At 42.5% G+C, this 21,572-nt stretch overlaps 1 protein-coding gene and 1 long non-coding RNA gene across 2 annotated transcripts; both read right to left on the minus strand.

Annotated features, from left to right (window-relative positions):
• Positions 1-2,258: 2,258 nt before the first annotated feature.
• On the minus strand, positions 2,259-19,847 carry LOC124287677 (3-hydroxyisobutyryl-CoA hydrolase, mitochondrial-like). The gene is made up of 13 exons (XM_046724185.1): positions 19,780-19,847; positions 18,419-18,440; positions 17,657-17,693; positions 16,652-16,786; positions 15,158-15,242; positions 9,946-10,026; positions 9,232-9,284; positions 8,424-8,502; positions 7,906-8,051; positions 6,428-6,514; positions 5,870-6,022; positions 3,677-3,815; positions 2,259-2,638 (listed from the first exon to the last, which is right to left on the minus strand). The coding sequence occupies exons 2-13, from the start codon at positions 18,427-18,429 to the stop codon at positions 2,520-2,522; spliced, it is 1,125 nt and encodes a 374-aa protein (XP_046580141.1). The 5' UTR covers positions 18,430-18,440; positions 19,780-19,847; the 3' UTR covers positions 2,259-2,519.
• On the minus strand, positions 5,286-5,860 carry LOC124287678. The gene is made up of 3 exons (XR_006901314.1): positions 5,496-5,860; positions 5,367-5,445; positions 5,286-5,316 (listed from the first exon to the last, which is right to left on the minus strand). It is a non-coding gene; the product is annotated as an uncharacterized LOC124287678 (long non-coding RNA).
• Positions 19,848-21,572: the final 1,725 nt, after the last annotated feature.

The raw sequence follows: 21,572 nt of genomic DNA on the forward strand, positions 1-21,572 counted from the left end.
AGTAGTAACCAGCCTCGATGAGTTAAGGTGCAAATATGCAGAGAAAGATACATTTCAATTGGTGTAACTTTGTAGTTACAATAGTGAGCAGATGTATTCTGACTGTTTGTGTTCAATAATATTCCTTGGCTTCTTTGTTTCTTCTTACATTGTTACAACCGCCTTGAAATTTGAATATTGCTAAAACGGCATTAGCAATCTTCACTCACTCACTCATCCATCAGCACTATCTCGTTCACATACCTGGGCTGTGACCTGGATACTTTCATCTGTTTATGACAGACGAGAAGAAACTTCTTGCTCATCGCGGATAACTGAAGCCATCTATATCTTTGACAAGAGTACCTTATTTTTCATATGGATATGAAAAACATTGCTCCTGTGACATATACAGTGAGCCCTGTTTACTCAAATTCCAAGGAATGGTTTGGTTTGGTTATTCAAACCTGACCTGACATCAGAGGAGGCATGTACCTCGTTCAATGAGAATTTCATCAATATTTAGAGTCAGCATTACCAGAAACCTGTTCAGTGATGAACCCATGACATCTGATCTTCTCAAGACACGTGGGAATAAACAATTCCCCAAGGACTTTTGCAAGAAGTCCACCGAAGAATAATTTGTAATGTCAAGAAGTTTTGTGTAGAAGTCAGAAAAATTAATTAAACTGAGGCCAGTTTCAGGAGCCTGATAATAAGCAGAGGTGTAAGCTTACGGTGAAGCTGTGATACAATACTTATCCTCATAATAACATACAGGGACAGATACAGCTTTTTGAGAAGGGGGGGGCACACTCTTGAAAAAGTGGGAATGCACAATTCATTTTCACACACACACACCCCACCACCCCCTCTGGATCAGCCTATGATTTGTGTGCAATATGATTAATACCCAGAACAGTACTTTCATTTCACAAGTTGATATTCTCTCACTTCTTGTGAGATTCATTTTCTTGAATCATTTGTTTTTAAAATTCAGATAGTAAAGACAGGGTATTGTAGGAGAGAAACATATAGGCTTGGGACACTGTGCAGATTCCGCTATTTATAAGCAACAAGACAATACAAGAAAATCTGCACAAACTGGTTTTTGAACAATTTCCATTTATTATTCATATATGTTTATGTCAAAATGTGTGAGTATGTTTTTATGCTGCTTTTCAGCAATATCATGTCAGGGGACACCCCAATGTACCCATGTATGGTATAGAACGCGGGTCCTTGGCGTGACGAGCGAACGCTTTAACCACCCCAATATAAAGTGTAATGGAATGAATCATATTTACTGCAATATGCATGATACAGGAGTTGTAATTCAATTTATTGAATCGCGAACCTCGTATTAGGATGCAGTACTGTACTGTAGTGGTGGTCCGATTAATTGAAATAATCGAAGATTGGTCGCAATGACTAAATGACCAAGCAATAAATCATGTTTTCTCATAATGGAAAACAAACAATTTTGGAACACTTGTTTGCATTAACAATATTTTTCACAATGTTGGTTTTGTCTGTTACATTTCATTAGCACTACAAGCTCGTTCCAAGTCATAACTGAATTTATCTTAAAGACTCCAGGAAATTTATGCTCATAACATACTAGTCATCCTTTAGATATGTGAAATTTGAAAAGAGCCCGAAAGTGCTACATGTTTTTCTTCATTTTTTTGTGCATTAACAAACATAACCAGGAAAATTTGATAAATGAGGCTAACAAATTATTTTCGATGATTGATCAGTTGTAATGAACCAATCATCAGATTTTAACTAATTCCCAACACTACTGTACTGCCATACCGTTACTCCACTAATATTCAGTCATCACATGACGAGAATGTCATTCCAAATAAATAAGTTCCATGGATCTACAAATATATCTATTAAAATCTGAAACACCACTATGTGTGTCTGTTCTTGTTTAATTCAGGTTACAATTGTCAAAATATATACTGAGGGAAAAAAATAAGGGATCACATGAAAGCACAAGTGTTCCTTATTTTTTTCCAGGTTTATCACAAGCTTTGTATCGGATAGCTTGTGAAGAAACCTGGAAAATATTAAAGGAACACTTGTGCTTTCATGTGATCCCTTATTGTTTTTCCCTCAGTATATTTTGTAGAACACCCATGACTACACACATCATGAAATACAAGCCCATTACAACACACACACTCTAAATTGCCCCGTATAAAATCCACAATGTTGACCTAATTTCACCAATTCAGTTCTCTAATGAAACTGTTCCACAAGAGAGTCAGTGTAGTCTGCATGGACATCTGATATTTATTCACATGGTCATTTTTAATCATATCTCAAACACAAATAGTTCAAGAACATCTCACTCCTGAAAGTCTCTATTCAAAGTACATAGCACACAAAGAAAGGGTGTCATCCCTGAAGACTTGTTGTCTCTATTCAGTAGGTGATTCCCCTTCCACACTTCCTGTTCTGATGCTGGGTTATCAGATGTTCTATAAATATAATCACTCTTCCTGCACTGTTTCCACCTAAGACAACATTCATAGCACCAGCTCTCTGTCTGGAGGAAGAGGTGAGAAGTACCAGTCCACTTTCTCCTGACTCACTTCCTGGATGCTGGCAGGGTTCCACACCGGACTGTTGTCCTTGTCAACCAAAACTGAGCAAGGAAGAGAAAAAAAGAGGATCATGAGGAAAGGGACATTGGGACTGCATTAGAGCGAGTGATTTTGGTTTCACACTACTTTCAACGTACAGTCGAGCACCGTTGTCTCGATATTCATGAGACAAGAAAAATATCGAGTTATCCAAACTTCGAGACATCTGACCAGGGCATATCATCACATATCACTATGAAAGAAAACAAAACGCTTCTCAGTATGTTTTGATTCGAACTATAATCCGTTATCAGTAGTGTTTAGTCGTAACAGTGAGAACTTCCTAATTAATTCCTTCTTAATTAATCCTAGTTAAATAACAAACAAGTGACACCTTCAACTCAATTAGCCCTAATTAGTTTACACTACCGCATCCCTTTGATTCATGCCGCACCTCGTGCAAACGTTGAGGAAACAACCTCACTTCAGAGGGATACGTGCCCATGAAAGGTAGGTGAATATTGAGTTTCTTTGCAAATATCGAGTTAAAAGTGTAATTTTGCTTGTTGGGACGATGAAATTGTATCGAGATATCGGAAATATCGAGACATTCGTATCGAGTTAAAAGAGCTTGAATAATGATAAATTGTGAAGGATTTTGCCTGGACCGAGTCGTTATATTGAAACAACTGAGATATCGAGTTATCAGAGTTCGACACAACGGTGCTCGACTGTACTTCAGTCATATCTGGGTGTCGTCTTCATGTGAGAGTGAATGAATGAGTATGATTATACACCGCTTTAAGCAACGCTCCATCAATATCACGTCTGAGTATACCAGAAATGGGCGTCACACATGGTACCCATATGGGGAATCGAACCCAGTTCTTCAACATGACAAGAGAACACATTAACCACAAGGCCCGTAGAAGTCTGTGTTCTTTATACAAAAGGAGTTCTTAACAACATGTATGCAAGACAAGTAATGTGAACAACACTACCTGCTTAGATTCAATCGTAGAAGTCTGTACCATCAAGACAATACCAGTTCTTAACCATGTCTGCATGACATGTAAGACTATGAGCAACAGGTACTCTACCTGCTCGGACTCCCTCGTAGAAGTCCTTGTCCTCCAGACAGCGCTGTGACAACCTATATTCCATGTTCAGCACCTGCTGCAGCGTCATCGCCGCCCCTTCCCGCAGCTGACGTAAAGTTATCTTCATCGACGTTGGAGACTGAAAACAGGTAGAAGCATCATCCAGTTTAATCAGTAGCTGCGAACTACTTGCAGACTGGTTGGTGCTACGCCACACTCCGGCACAGCGATGACTAACATAACATCACTGCCACAGGCTAATTTGCAAGAGACTTTTCTCTTGTTTGTAAACATACGCGCATATTCATAATAAGAAGAGACTGGACTCACGAAAGCTTTTCGGTGCTCTCTTCATATTGTTTTACATTGTTACATATATATTCTTCCACAACTGCGACAGTAAGGTATGACAGTACATATTTAGATATCAAACTGGCTGTATCGTTTGCTCTTCATCAGAATCGCTATGCAAATCGAAATAGTGTTACATGTTTTGGGATATTTTCTCAGTGAAACTAAACCATTCTATTAAAGATGTTTAGTTAGATGTGTAGACTCGTCAAAAATAAAAGAGTAACAGAAATCTGTACATTATATTGAATGGACATTGCAAGATGTGACGAATCGTCACATTTTTCTGGCCTGTGGCAGAGGTACTATGCTGGCTTGCCGCATGGAACTCTGGGAAGGAGAGTGGGTGCTACGCCAGATTAATTCATTTCTTCATCTTCCTTATCCAACATGCTGAATGATGTGACTAATAGTTACAGTGGGGTTGTGAGATACTTTGGTCAAACTGTCTCAACGTCTGATCACCTTGACGGCTTGCCTCACACTTATTATTTTATGCTACACTGATCCCCACAATAAAAGTGAGAGAGTGAGTTTAGTTTTACGCCGCACTCAGCAATATTCCAGCTATATGGCGGCTGTCTGTAAATAATCAAGTCTGGACCAGACAATCCAGGGATCAACAGCATGAACATCGATCTACGCAATTGGGATACGAAGACATGTGTCAGCCCAGTCAGCGCGCCTGACCAACTGATCCCGTTTGTCGCCTCTTACAACAAGCATGCGTTACTGAAGATCAATTCTAAGCCGGACCTTCACGGGTACAATAAAAGTGAGCCCATATTCGTTGCCAGGACAGGTACCTAGCAGCCTTGGACTGTTGGGATATCTGGTCAAAATAGGTACCTAGCAGCCTTGGACTGTTGGGATATCTGGTCAGAATAGGTACCTAGCAGCCTTGGACTGTTGGGATATCTGGTCAGAATACGTACCTAGCAACCTTGGACTGTTGGGATATCTGGTCAGAATAGGTACCTAGCAACCTTGGACTGTTGGGATATCTGGTCAGAATACGTACCTAGCAACCTTGGACTGTTGGGATATCTGGTCAGAATAGGTACCTAGCAACCTTGGACTGTTGGGATATCTGGTCAGAATACGTACCTAGCAACCTTGGACTGTTGGGATATCTGGTCAGAATACGTACGTCTAGCAACCTTGGACTGTTGGGATATCTGGTCAGAATAGGTACCTAGCAGCCTTGGACTGTTGGGATATCTGGTCAGAATAGGTACCTAGCAGCCTTGGACTGTTAGGATATCTGGTCAGAATACGTACCTAGCAACCTTGGACTGTTGGGATATCTGGTCAGAATACGTACCTAGCAACCTTGGACTGTTGGGATATCTGGTCAGAATACTTACCTAGCAACCTTGGACTGTTGGGATATCTGGTCAGAACAGGTACCTAGCAGCCTTGGACTGTTGGGATATCTCGTCAGAATAGGCACTTAGAAAGCTTGGACTGTTGGGATATCTGGTCAGAACAGGTACCTAGCAGCCGTGGACTGTTGGGATATCTGGTCAGAACAGGTACCTAGAAGCCTTGGACTGATGGGATATCTGATCAGAACAGGTACCTAGCAACCTTGGACTGTTGATAGATCTGGTCAGAACAGGAAGCCAGCCTCAAGGGGCAGATGCTAGAGGCAATATACTAGATAGAGTGGTTTGGCTTAGATTTGGTTGATAAGTCTATCATCATAAGGTGATAGTGTGGATTATCACTCACAATACCAGTCACTGGATTGTCTGCTCTAGACATGACTATTGACATGCTGTCCTTGTACAGCTTGAAGTCTTCTCTAGTGCTGAACAACTAACACAGACATCATCATACCATCTTCTTGAGAAGACTGAGCTGCTTCACAGCCCATTCAGATCCATCCTTCTCAAGGTTAAGGAACATGTTTTCTAAGGTGTTGGCTCCAAACAGTGTGTCGATGCTGTTCAGGTGGGGCTTCAATACAAAGGACCTCTGTGGATCAGAGCTCTGCAAGGAGACAAATGTGACAATTTGATGATGTACGCAAAATATCGGAACTTCTGACATAAAGCATGATCAAAAAGATGCATCACACAAACAATTAATTCAGCATTGCAGGAATCGAACCTGACATGTCAGTTAAAACTTGAGTCACTTGACTATGCAACTATAACTTGCCAGTATTTGTATAAGAGTGAGTGAGTGAGTTTAGTTTTACGCAGCTTTTAGCACTATTCCAGCAATATCACGGCGGGGACACCAAAAATGGGCTTCACACATTGTACCCGTGTGGGGAATCGAACCCGGGTCTTCGGCGTGACGAGCAAACGCTTTAACCACTAGGCTACCCCACCGTCCTATTTGTATTAGAGTATGCATCAACCAATCTCAGGAAGTCATATTAGTACCAACCTGTTTATGAAACTGGTCAAGAACCTGTGCAATGTCTGATTTCTGGGGTTTCTGCAGTTCCATCAGGGCATTTTCTAAATCAGGGAGCTGAACACAAAAGTACACATTATATTGACAGAGTCAAAGTCATGGTCACAATACATATCTATAGCTCAACTCATATGTCCTCACTAAATACACTGCAACTGATTCCATGGTATTTGATTGGTTAACAGAGCAATTAATTTTCATTCATGTTTCCATTTGAGCATTCTCTTTAGGACATGTATATCGTGAGTGAGTGAGTTTAGTTTTACGCCCCACTCAGCAATATTCCAGCTATGTTGCGGCAGTCTGTAAATAATCGAGTCTGGACCAGACAATCCAGTGATCAACAGCATGAACATCGATCTGCGCAATTGGGAAATGAAGACATGTGTCAAGCAAGACAGCGAGCCTGACCACCCGATCCCGAACACGTCTATCAATGAACTACTATATTGTGATTGGCTTATCATAAACCAGGACAAAAGTGGAAAACGTCACTTATTTTTGTCCACAGATCGTATTGAATCTATGATTTAAATAAGCAGTCTGTGAAGTTGTTATTGTGATGTAGAGTCCGATGTGTACAACTTCCACTGTTGTTTTGGTGTCTCTCACGTTTACTTAAGTCTTAATTAAGTGAGTGAGAGAGTGAGTGAGTTTAGTTTTACCTTGCTATTAGCAATATTCCAGCAATATCATGGCGGGGGACACTAAAATGGACTTCATACATTGTACCCATGTGGGGAATCAGACCCGGGTCTTCGGCGTGACGAGCAAACGGTTTAAGCTCTTGACTACCCTACTGCCCCCTCTTGATTAAGTACCAGAATCCATCATTCCTATGATACTGCATTACATGTGTTCGGTTTGAAGATCAAAGGCTTTTCACATATCTTACCAATCCCAAAATGAAACAGATACTAGATCTAACAATGCAGCTCAAGTGTCTTGTTGGTGTTGCTATTGGATTTTCTGTGAGCAACTTACCAGATCTGTGTACAACACATGTTTCACTACGGAAGCTTAGTGCAGACTGGTTACAATCACAGCCGGATACAATGTATCACACACATCATTGATTCACAACACTCACTCCGACTGGGATTTAAATTTCATTAGTGTATTTGACACTTCTTGGGATTATCGCATATTTCTTCAAAATGTCTTAATGGAATTTCAAAAGCAAAGGGTTACCCCACACTGTACCTGAGACAGCTGTACACCATGTAGCGTAGTTTCAAGGACTCACTGTATTCATGTTACCTGACTTGAGTATCGGGCTAAATGCCTTCAAACTGGTATACACACTTTGAGTGCTTCCCAAAATATACATGGCAATGCTTATACATGTACCTCCATAAACAATTACTGAAATCAATTCTTACATAAACATCATCTTGAGTATATGACTTCAACAAAAGAGAGTAAGAGAGTTTGTCAGCCCAGAATACCTGCTGTGAGTTGACGAAGTGTGTGGCTATTCCAGCAGCCTCGACATCCTGGCCCTTTAGCCGGAAACCTGTCAGTGCCAGAAATGTACCAATCTCTCCTCGGAGACGCGGCAGGAAGTGGCCTCCACCCACGTCAGGGAATAATCCTGGAGGCAGAAGAAAGAAGTCAGATGACATCACAGAACATCACAGAACTTCACAGACAGTAAGAGCAAGATAGTGAGCGAAATGTCTGTCATCGCTTCAGTCTTGATATTGCATTAACTTCGTCTGAAAAGATTTGGTGAAACCGCATTCACGGTTTTGGTGTTGACAAGTCAAACATCACAATCAGATTAGATCGGGGGTCCGAACCACAGTTGGCTTTAAGACTGCAAGGCGGAGGAACACTAACTATGGTATGTCCAAATTTACACTAGAAACTGATTTTTTACATGTATGAATGGGTTCCATGGATATCAATGGGTTTCTTTAGAACATGGTTTAATGTGAGGTTCGTATTCTGCAGCTAATCTCACCTATAGCAGTCTCTGGCATGGCAAACAATGTCCTCTCAGTGGCCACTCGGAACATCCCATGGACAGACAGACCAACGCCCTGCAACAGGGCACACAAGTCATGACACCAACAGCAGGGTTTCCAACTCATTTTATCAATCTTAACTGAAATAATTTACATAAGTAACACTTATACCGTGATTTACATCATGTTGGAATTAAAAAAACTCACTCCCTCTAGCTCCCTCCCTCCCACCTGCCGCCTGCCCACGTGCATGGACGCAGAGTATATGGGCAGGCAGCATACCAACACATACCATTCTCTGAAGATATGCTCTGTACACTAAGCCACAGATATCACTATTAAATCACATGATAAAAACCATAAAATGATTGAACAACCTTACCCCAAAGTCCGCAAATTCCAATCCATCTAAGTAAGTGCACCCTGTTGATCCTAGGTCAAACAAACTAATGGTTGACGGAAAGAGCAACTATCTATCGTATTAGAAAAAGCTAAATCAGACGTGTTATCATACCCCAACTGCGTAGATTAATGCTCATGATGTGAATCACTGTATTGTCTGGTCCAGACTATTATTTACAGACCGTCATCCTATAATACTGGAATATTGCTGAATGCGACTTTACTAACAAACAAACAAGCGAACAAACACTAAATCAGACCCACTACTCAGACTATACAAGCATGTGCTGTTGGGATATTTGGCCCTGGTTTCAGCTCAAGAGGAAGATTCAATTGTACACTTGCTATATCACAATTGTACAGCTCACACATGGAACTACATAGCTAATGAAGGGTACTCACCCCTCCCATAGTGATACCATCAATCATTGCGATGTATGGCAGCTTGTAGTTACCTGAAAAGACATAATGTCAGCATCTCAGTATGTTCACTGAGATGTCTCATGGCATCTAGCACAGGCCTGAGACGGCCCACTGCACCTGACTTAGACCTGAGACATCTCATTGCACCTGACACAGACATGAGACGTCTCACTGCACCTGACACAGACCTGAGACATTTCACTGCACCTGGTACAAGACTGAGATGTCTCACTGTACCTGACACAGACATGAGACGTCTCACTGCACCTGACACAGACATGAGACATATCACTGTACCGGACATACCATGGAGACGTCTCACTGCACCTGACACAGACATGAGACGTCTCACTGCACCTTGCACACATCGTAGCTGCCACATTGACACAAAAACAGATACTGAACAAGACATACATAGTCTTGTCCTGATGCCCTATTCTAGATATACTAGAGCCTGCTGCTTAATGTTAGCAGACAAGCCCCCAGTGATACAGGTCTCAGTCTACACCCACTATGATGAGCTCTGGACACCAAGAATCAGTAATCAATATGATGTGCAGATTTCAAAGTAATCATAAAAGTAGTTTCTTACGGATCTACCAAACAGACAATAACAAAAAGCAAATATTCCATACCCAGATTAAATTATCTGTAACTAAACCAAGGCACATACTGATTGCAAACAACACTTGCCAATTTTATTGTTCAATATGTATTCTTCAAAGAAGAACTCCCTCGAGAGAAGATCGCCACTCCTCCCTGCTTCAGTGACAGCTGAAATCAGAAACACATGTACATGAGACGTGGTCAGCACCTGGTCAGGAAATCACTTGCTAACCTGCCAGGGATGAATTGTTAACCAAAAACGATTACTAGTCTGATTAATGGTGACCAATATATAGCTGACACAATTCACATTAGACAACTTTGATTCAGATCTAAACAAGAGTTATCAGAAGATGACATATTCCCCCGGCCCCACATATGTGAAAGAACAAATCATCTGACAGTTACATCCGGGAAAATTAAAAATGCCAAAAATCTGCAATTAGCAAAAGGCAACACTTCAAGATCTGCCTCATATATCAGTCAAGTTTTGCTGAAAGATATTGAACGGTTTTCAAGTTGTGCTCCGGAAACGAAGCCCACCCTTCCCTTTTGAGACTAAGTCTGAATTGTTTCCATGGAAACCGAGAAATGATAAATGCCAAACATCTGTAAATAGCAAAAGGCACCTTTTTAGGTTCTGCTTTTGCTCCGGAAATGAAGCCCACCCCTCCCTTTAAGACTAAGTCCAAAACGTTTCCATGGAAACCGAGAAAAATAAAAATGACAAAAATCTGTAAATAGCAAAAGGCACCACCTTAGGTTCTGTTTGATATATCTTCCACTTTCTGTTGAAATATTAAACGGTTTTTAAGTTATGCTCCGGAATCAAAATGTTTACGGACAGACGGACAGACGGAAGAGGCATTGACTACATCCCCCAACCCCCATTACATGCAGGGGGGGAGGAGGAGAGGGAGAGAGAGAGAGAGTAAAATTGCTTATGCATAGCATCCCCTGACTGTATGTAGGCATCCCTCACTATTTTCATTCCTCACACACTAGACCTCCACAAACCAACTCACCTACCCAGCGCACCATCCCTGAACAGAAGGTTGTCTCCTGTTCCTTTCATGATCTCCATAAAGAGAGCAAGATATGATCCCCAGATGAATGTAGACACCCCTCACTGTATCCCCCTGCACCCAGCTAGTATGTCATCCTGTTTGTATGTAGACATTCCATCTCCCCTACTCCTCACGTCACCCCCTGAACGTATATAGAACCCCTTACTCTCCCCATGCACACCTTGATCCTCCACACTCCATCGCACCTACTCCTCATGTCACCCCCTGCATGTATGTAGGAACCCCTTACTCTCCCAACACGCTGATCCTCCACAATCCATCTCACCTACCCCTCACGTCACCCCCTGCATGTAAGTAGGAACCCCTTACTCTCACCATACACACCTTGATCCTCCACACTCCATCTCCCCTACTCCTCACGTTATCCCCTGCATGTATGTATAAACCCCTTACTCTCCCAACACTCAACTTGATCCTTCACACTCCATCTCCCCTACTCCTCATGTCACCCTCTGCATGTATGTAGGAACCCCTTACTCTCCCTACCCACACCTTGATCCTCCACCTCACCTACCCCTCATGTCACCCCCTGCATGTATGTAGGAACCCCTTACTCTCCACACGAACAACTCGATCCTCCACGCTCCATTTCACCTACCCCTCACGTCACCACCTGCATGTATGTAGGAACCCCTTACGCTCCCCAAGCACACCTTGATCCTCCACGCTCCATCTCCCCTACTCCTCAGGACACCCCCTGCATGTATGTAGGAACCCCTTATTCTCCCCACGCACACCTTGATCCGCCACCTCACCTACCCCTCATGTCACCCTCTGCATGTATGTAGGAACCCCTAACTCTCCCCACGCACAACTCGATCCTCCACGCTCCATCTCACCTACCCCTCACGTCACCCCCTGCATGTATGTAGGAGCCCCTTACCCTCCCCAAGCACACCTCGATCCTCCACGCTCCATCTCCCCTACTCCTCACGTCACCCCCTGCATGTATGTAGGAACCCTTACTCTCCCCACGCACACCTTGATCCTCCACACTCCATCTCCCCTACTTCCCTCACGTCACCCCCTGCATGTATGTAGGAACCCCTTACTCTCCCCACGCACACCTTGATCCTCCACACTCCATCTCTTACTCCTCATGTCAACCTCTGCATGTATGTAGGAGCCCCTTACTCTCCCCACGCACACCTTAATCCTCCACACTCCATCTCCCCTACTCCTCACGTCACCCTCTGCATGTATGTAGGAACCACTTACTCTCCCCACGCACACCTTGATCCTCCACACTCCATCTCCCCTACTCCTCAGGACACCCCCTGCATGTATGTATAAACCCCTTACTTTCCCAACGCACACCTTGATCCTCCACACTCCATCTCCCCTACTCCTCAGGACACCCCCTGCATGTATGTAGGAACCCCTTACATTCTCCCCACGCACACCTTGATCCTCCACACTCCATCTCCCCCTACTCCTCACGCCACCCCTCTGCATGTATGTAGGAACCCCCTTACTCTCCCCACGTACACCTTGATCCTCCACGCTCCATCTCCCTACTCCTCATCTCACCCCCTGCATGTATGTAGGACCCCTTTACTCTCCCCACACACACCTTGATCCTCCACACTCCATCTCCCCTACTCCTCATGTCACCCCCTGCATGTATGTAGGAACCCCTTACTCTCCCCACGCACACCTTGATCCTCCACACTCCATCTCCCCTACTCCTCAGGACACCCCCAGCATGTATGTATAAAGCCCTTACTCTCCCCACGCACACCTTGATCCTCCACAATCCATCTTCCCAACTCCTCAGGACACCCCCTGCATGTATGTAGGAACCCCTCATTCTCCCCACGAACACCTTGATCCTCCACACTCCATCTCCCCTAACCCTCACGTCACTCTCTGCATGTATGTAGGAACCCCTTACGCACCCCACGCACACCTTTATCCTCCACACTCCATCGCACCTACCCCTCACGTCACCCTTTGCATGTAATGTAGGGAACCCCTTTACTCTCCCCCCACGCACACCTTTGATCCTCCACAATCCATCTCCCCTAACTCCTCAGGATACCTTTGCATGTAATGTAGGGAACCCCTTACTCTCCCCACGCACACCTTTGATCCTCCACACTCCATCTCCCCTACTCCTCACGCCACCCTCTGCATGTATGTAGGAACCCCTTACTCTCCCCTTAACGCACACCTTTGATCCTCCACGCCTCCATCTCCCTACTCCTCATTCACTCCCCTGCATGTATGTAGGACCCCTTTACTCTCCCCACACACACCTTTGATCCTCCACACTCCATCTCCCCCTACTCCTCATGTCACCCCTGCATGTATGTAGGAACCCCTTACTCTCCCCACGCACACCTTGATCCTCCACACTCCATCTCCCCTACTCCTCAGGACACCCCCAGCATGTATGTATAAAGCCCTTACTCTCCCCACACCTTTGATCCTCCACAATCCATCTTCCCAACTCCTCAGGACACCCCTGCATGTATGTAGGAACCCCTCATTCTCCCTATTTAACACCTTTGATCCTCCACACTCCATCTCCCCTAACCTCACTGCCACACTCTCTGCATGTATGTAGGAACCCCTTTACGCACTTCTACTCCACACCTTTTATCCTCCACACTCCATCGCAGACCTACCTCTCACTGCCACTTTTGCATGTAATGTAGGAACCCCTTTACTCTCCCCACACACCTTGATCCTCCACAATCCATCTCCCCAACTCCTCAGGACACCCCCTGCATGTATGTAGGAACCCCATACTCTCCCCACGAACACCTTGATCCTCCACACTCCATCTGCCCTACTCCTCACGTCACCCTCTGCATGTATGTAGGAACCCCTTACTCTCCCCACGCACACCTTGATCCTCCACACTCCATCTCCCCAACTCCTCAGGACACCCCCAACATGTATGTATAAACCCCTTACTCTCCCCACGCACACCTTGATCCTCCACACTTCATCTCACCTACTCCTCACGTAACTCCCTGCATGTATGTAGGAACCCTTTACTCTCCCCACGCACACCTTGACTCTCCACACTCCATCTCCCCTACTCCTCAGGAAACCCCCAGCATGTATGTATAAACCCCTTACTCTCCTCTACGCACACCTTAATCCTCCACACACCTTGATCCTCCACACTCCATCTCCCGAAATCCTCAGGTCACCCCCAACATGTATGTATAAACCCCTTACTCTCCCCACGCACACCTTGATCCTCCACACTTCATCTCCCCAACTCCTCAGGACACCCCCAACATGTATGTATAAACCCCTTACTCTCCCCACGCACACCTTGATCCTCCACACTTCATCTCACCTACTCCTCACGTAACTCCCTGCATGTATGTAGGAACCCTTTACTCTCCCCACGCACACCTTGACTCTCCACACTCCATCTCCCCTACTCCTCAGGAAACCCCCAGCATGTATGTATAAACCCCTTACTCTCCCCACGCACACCTTAATCCTCCACACACCTTGATCCTCCACACTCCATCTCCCGAAATCCTCAGGTCACCCCCAACATGTATGTATAAACCCCTTACTCTCCCCACGCACACCTTGATCCTCCACACTTCATCTCACCTACTCCTCACGTAACTCCCTGCATGTATGTAGGAACCCTTTACTCTCCCCACGCACACCTTGACCCTCCACACTCCATCTCCCCTACTCCTCAGGAAACCCCCAGCATGTATGTATAAACCCCTTACTCTCCCCACGCACACCTTAATCCTCCACACACCTTGATCCTCCACACTCCATCTCCCCTACTCCTCACGTAACTTCCTGCATGTATGTAGGAACCCTTTACTCTCCCCACGCACACCTTGATCCTCCACACTCCATCTCCCCTACTCCTCAGGAAACCCCCAGCATGTATGTATAAACCCCTTACTTTCCCCACGCACACCTTGATCCTCCACACACCTTGATCCTCCACATTCCATCTCCCCTACTCCTCATGTCACCCTCTGCATGTATGTAGGAACCCTTCACTCTCCCCACACACACCTTGATCCTCCACACTCCATCTCCCCTACTCCTCACATCACCCTCTGCATGTATGTAGGAACCCTTTACTCTCCCCACGCACACCTTGATCCTCCACACTCCATCTCCCCTACTCCTCACGTCACCCCCTGCATGTATGTAGGAACCCCTTACTCTCTCCATGCACACCTTGATCCTCAACACTAAATCTCACCTACCCCTCACGTCACCCCCTGCACAGAAGGCTTTGTCTCCTGTTCCTTTCATGATCACCATAGAAACAGCAGGATCTGATTCCCAGCTCTAAATGGAAGACAGTTAAGAAATCAGAGACAGCAGCACAAGGACATCGTCTTAATATTCAAAATCCAGCCTTCCACTAATTGCATCATATAAATTCTTCATTTTGACCTTCGCTCCTAGAGATGAAACATATACCATGAAGACATGTCTTCTCAAGTTCCCAGGAACGGTTAAATTCAGGATAAATGTTAAATTCAAACATTTCATTTATAACATTGTATTATTGGCAAAGATATATATTTTGTAAAAATGTTCTAAATGTAATATATTGTACATGTGAACTAGAAAGTACCACAACGAGCTGATTCCAGAATCATCAGAGAGTATTGTAGAACTTTCTGGTATCATATGCTTGTATATATAAAGGGAGCTAACTCTTGCCCCAAATCTCACATTACATCTCCATTTTCAATGATGTGTTTAGTTTCAGTTTAGCAATATTGCACCAATATCACGGCGGGGGTGGGGGGTGGGGGGACCAGAATGGGCTTCACACATTGTACTCATGCGGGGAATCGAACACAGGTCTTCGGCGTGACGAGTCAATGCTTTAACCACTAGGCTACCCCACCACTCACTCAAGGTTCATGAATACAGCATTGTGTGTAATGATCATAATACACTCGATTCTCTGCTCAGTTGGATTACTGTTGCGAAGAGGTGAATATTACCATAACTGTCATCCCTTTTTTGCAATAATCACTGCTCATGTAATATATTACCTCTAAATTTGTACTAACATTCTATTTTATACTGCCATAATGATACCCTTGAAATGATTTGTATTGATTTGTGAACTTTCTCAATATTTACATACAATCATTCATTATATCACATTTATTGGTTGGTTGTTTGGTTTCACTACCAGCTCTATTATGGACTGATTTCAGTGTTATTTTTTTAGTTTCAACTAGGGAATCAACACATAAATGTATAAGAGGACCCATAAATTACAAGAAGTTTTAATGCATAACTTTATATTCTTCCACTGAATAAAATAACAACATTAGGAAGCTTATAGGGGTAAACGGTAAGCTCTTTCCACGGTATGGTACGTATTGCGGTACAAGACCTTCAGTTCGGTCCATTTCGGTTCGGTATATGAGATATGATCATAATACAGAAAAGAAAAGAAAAGCATAGATTTTGACAAATTGATTCAGTTTCTAGACATTTTGAAAAAGGTTTAACAGATTTAAAAAGATTAATAAAATGATGGTACAAAACTGAAAATACTGATTGTTTGGATTGCATTACGGTAGACCGAACCTAAGCAAAATACTGCGGTTCTAATAATAATGCGGTATACCGTTTCACCCCTAGAAGCTTAAGCCATGAAAACTGTGACGTTTTTCTAAACTTTGTTCACCAGCATACACTGCATTCCATGGCTACTGACAGACACTCACCTTCATCTGGGAGTAGATCTTCCTCACCATAGACAAGTTCAGTGAGTTGAGGGCCTTTGGCCGATTTAAAACAACCACCCGCTTATCTCCAACACTCTCAAATAGCACCTCATCTGTAGCGCTTGAAAACATTTTCTGTAAGAAAATAGCAAATGTATTTACTTGCTCTTTATATTGCTTCAAATTCCTTTCCTTTTGAGTAACACGTTTCTTCAATATATTGAAGAATGAATAGGCCTGTACATATATATAACTGGCAGTTCAGTCAAATGTTACAAAAATACCATTGTACACTTTCAGTTACTAAAACTACTTTACTGAAAGAAATTAAGTATGAAATATTGATCATTATTAGGATTATAAGAATCACATCATATCATAACCACAGCATTTCTCTTTTGTGTTTCTGTCTCATAAATTCCATTTATCATCAACAAAGATTTGTTCTAATTTGTATTTCTATTTGACAGAATAACAACATTGCATATGGGATGACACTTTCTGAGTAAAATACAGATTCTACTTTTGTTGTGTTGACACTCGGACCCACACTCCCAGTGAGTGTGTGAGTGAGAGAGTATGGTTTTACGCAGCTATCAGGAATATTCCAGCAATACCACTGCTGGGGAAACCAGAAATGGGCTTCACCATTGTACATTGTACCAATGTGGGGAATCAAACTCAGGTCTTCAGCGTGACGAGCGGACGCTTTAACCATTAGACTACCCCACTGCCCACCCCCACACTCTAAGAGTCTTGCACCTAATCGCCAGCACATAAAGTGAACCATCTAACCCCCTCAGCCACTGCACCTTCGACAATACCAACCATACAGAAACACACTCACCTACATAATCTCTCATATTTTTGGATGAGATTGCAGGCAAAGAGTTGGCTGTAAGTGGTACCAAATACAAAATGGCTGTCAGTAGTACCAAATACAAAAAGAAGGAAAATATCTGAGATATCTTTCTTCTGAACTAAAAGTATTAATCAAATACTTACCACGTGATTTAAAATCACACGCAGTCGCCGTACAGATCTGAAAAAGTAAAAGACATGATCATGATTTTCAGGATTAACACAGAGAGAAATATCACAATATTGAATTTCACTTACAACATGTACAATCAGGATTGTAGTGTGTTGCTGTGTGAGTGTGTGTGTTTCTTCATGCATTTATGTGTGTGCATGCACACATGTGTACGAGCATGTTGAAACCAGGCGAATAATGTTCGACAGTGACTTGAAAATATTATACCCTGGTATATACAATCAAGTGATTGATAAAATGAGCAATAATTCATAGATTATGCTGACACTCTTTCAGCCAAGTCTCCTGCTATGACCCTCACTAGGGGATCAAATACAACCTGGAATCCCTTTCATGCATTACCTGTGACAGTGTTTTTCTATTAAGGACATATCAATATTGTGGGATATACATATATCAATAGCATTTGCTTTACTGTTTGAATGTCAAGATGAAAAAAGATATGTAAGTTTACACTAAAGCCAGGGGTGGAAATAACCCATTGCCCGACGCCCAAGTCCAGTGTTTTTTTCTGTTGGGCAAGCAAATTTGTATATCACACTGTACCGGTGTCCAGTTGACTTTCCAATATTAATTATGTTGTTTATTTAAAAAATCAACAAGAAAACGGCCGGTATAGTGGAAAAATTATCAGGTCAAGTGATTTTACATGTGCCACTGTACCGGAGTACACTAGCAATTTTAAAGTAATTTCCACCCCTGAAAGCACCTACCCTCTGAACATGACTGGTGTTTCTGAAACAGATGAAAATCAAAGAATAAACGACCGTTCATAATTTATGGCTGGGGGGTGATGATGATTTTAAGGGGTGGTCACCCATTTTGTTCTGGGGAGCTAGGGGGATCAGCAATTTTGTACACATGTACTAGGGTGGGTCAGCAATTTTGTACATAAAACTATGTTTAAAATTATGCTTAGGAATTATGGGAAGGGGAGGGGGGGTCATTGATTTTGTACATGACATGCAGTGGGGGTCATTTATTTTGTACATAAATTTTACGGGGGGTCTTTCACATTGTACATGCTTCTCCATAAAAATCAACATCATCATCCCCCCCATCATAAACTATGAATGGTCCCCAATCACCCTTTCACCAAGACTGTTGGGGTGTAATGATACAGCTATACAGTTATTGTCTCTCGATATGAGGCTCATTTTGTTTCATCGCTCTACAACCCAAATATTTAAACACAGTTTAAGTCATAGAATTGAAGCAAATACATGTTAATAATTATGGAAACTGTTCAACATGTTCAATAGCCCACTCACAGATTTCCGGTTTTCCCTTTAGGGAAACGGTTTCTTCATGTCTTCCTTACACTATCCAATCTTTGATTTTTAAGAGCAAATGATTCGGGGTTGCTTCAGTCCTAAACGAATGCTGAGTAATATAGTTTACTATTTTTATGATGATACCTGCTATTAGTTAAGCCAGTTTAACGTCGTGTTCCTACCAATGTAAAGGTAAAGTGTATACCTTGGTAGGAACACGACGTTTAGCTGGCTGAACTAACCTGCTATATGATTAGCCTATTTGTGCCCTTCAACCAGAGACCATATAATCTATTATATGGTCTCTGCTTCAACATAGTAATGGCAGTTTGATCCTAAGGATAAAACAAATCGAATTCGCAAACGGAACACCCGGTAAATTTCAGTATTCGTGAAAAATTGACGTTTACCTTGTGCGTTCGTCTGCGACGAAAACAGGTGACGTACTTAAAATCTAAGCCTGACAATACTCTTTATATTGAATGCTCCATTGTTCGTAACCAGGGTTACTCTAACTATTCAGTTTGTCTTTAATTGAAACATTACACTCAGCTTTTAAAGATGATGATTCACTGATGCCAGTTGGAATATTTTGCTAGTCATCTGCGAATTACTTGCACAGCTTGATGGCGATGCAGACAGCTTGTGTGATTGGTAGATATTTCTTAAAGTTATTGTCTACAGTAAATGACAACATCATATTTCCTAACCGAGAAAGTAATGTAACCATTATAAGAACATATTTAGTATCAAAGATGTTGTATTTAAACGGTAGCGTGCAAATAACCCATATTTCTCACCTCAACGTCCCTCGCCGGCAAAGAGAACTCTTCTCTGTTGGAGGAGAGTTTAACTGCAGAAACTCGGTTATCCATACCGTTCAAACCTGGTTATCAAAACATTCTCATATCAACTGCATGTATTGATGTACAGTACAACCAGAAATTATTGAGAATTTAAGATTGTAATTTTTTTTATTTTGTTCACTCATTACTCACGTATTAAATGTGAATATTAGCAGAACATTACTCCAGATTCAAAGACAGGTGAACAGTTAGTATTTTGTCAAGTCACCATGGGCAGCAATGCAGGCTTCAATGCGGCGGGGCATACTACTGATCAAAGAAGTTAGAAAGTCGTGGTCCATACTGTCCCAATATCGGACCACCTCTTCTTTCATTTCAGCAATATTTGTCAGATTTGTCTTATTGACACTTTCCTTCATAAGTCCCCAAACATTTTCTATTGGATTTAGGTCAGGGCTATAGCTTGGCCAATCTAATAATGTCATATTTTGGGTCCGAAACCAGGCCTGTGAATGCTTTGAACGATGTTTTGGGTCGTTGTCCTGCTGGAAAATAAAAAAAATTCATAGAACACGTGGGCAGATGGAAGTAAATGTCCCTCGAGAATATATGCGTACCGCTCACTGTTCATATTCCCTTCAAATACACAGAGGGGCTTGCCCCTAACACAGATATGCCACCCCACACGTTAAATTTCGGACTGTACTTTGGGCGCTGATACAATGGTTTTCTCAGTTTGTTTGGTCAAGAATTTCAGTGTATTAGGAAACAGCCACACAGAACTTTCATCTGAGAAAATCACATTGTCCCAGTTAAAATTTCTATGCTGTAAGCCCCAGTTCAACCTTCGCTCCTTTTGTTCAGGTTTCATGATCGGTGATTAAATTCCTCGACTTTTCTGCCAACCCATTGCATGCAGCTCAGTTCTAATTGTCTCCTTACAGACAGACACATTTCCTCTATCAATCATATCCAGCCTTAAGTTTTCTAAACTCCTTCGTTTGTTTTTAGAAACATGAATACCAAGCCGCATCCTGTCACCTACAGTCAATTTTCTGGGCCTACCTGCGCCTCCCTGGTGCTCAATGCCATATCCATTTGCAATAGTTTTCAAAACACCATAAACAGTGGACAAAGGGATGCCTGTTCTACTTGAAATCACTTTAGCTGATCTGATGTCCTTGTCATAACACTCTAAAATCAACTTCCTCTTCTCTAAATCATCCATACTGAGGATCACTGAAAATGTCGTCTGCTAGCACGTAAACAAAGGGGATAACTCTTCACAAACTAATGAAAAAGGATTAACGGAGTTGTCTCTCTTGAATGAAACCAAGTACTTGATAGCTGGTTAAGGTTGTTTATACTAGAAATCCGAATAAACATATTCCTAAAATTCTCAATAATAATTTCTGGTCATACAATATCAACTGCATGTGTTTACAATAAATCTTCTGTGAACAGGTTAAACTCAAGTCTGTTAATATATTGAAGCGACCCTAAAAGCACTGCGTGATATCATCATACAATAAAAATACAGATTGTATATCCGAAACCGGCAAGTACTTTAAATCGTTTATTCACTAGAACAAATCAATGATCACATTGTCCGTTTTGTAAAGTCAGTAATAGTATAACACACAAAACATATTCCAAACGCAACCTATCCCTATCGCTACTGTATTCCCTACAAAATATACAAAATCTCTTGCCTATGTTGTCTCCATATTTAATTTGTTAACACGTTTGGAAGACTCAACCCCTTTCGTCAAAATCCCACTCTGACA

The sequence above is a fragment of the Haliotis rubra genome, unplaced genomic scaffold (assembly GCF_003918875.1).
Source record: "Haliotis rubra isolate DU_JTF1 unplaced genomic scaffold, ASM391887v1 Scf404, whole genome shotgun sequence".
Lineage (NCBI taxonomy): Eukaryota > Metazoa > Mollusca > Gastropoda > Lepetellida > Haliotidae > Haliotis > Haliotis rubra.

Bases quoted from the DNA above. Each gene is read 5' to 3' on its own strand.
- LOC124287677 (XM_046724185.1), bottom strand. The intron at 9,285-9,945 runs GCAAGTGTTGTT...ATGTCTTTTCAG, and splicing joins CATATTGAACAATAAAATTG to GTAACTACAAGCTGCCATAC. The intron at 3,816-5,869 runs GTATGATGATGT...ACCTGTTTTCAG, and splicing joins TCAGTCTTCTCAAGAAGATG to TCTCCAACGTCGATGAAGAT.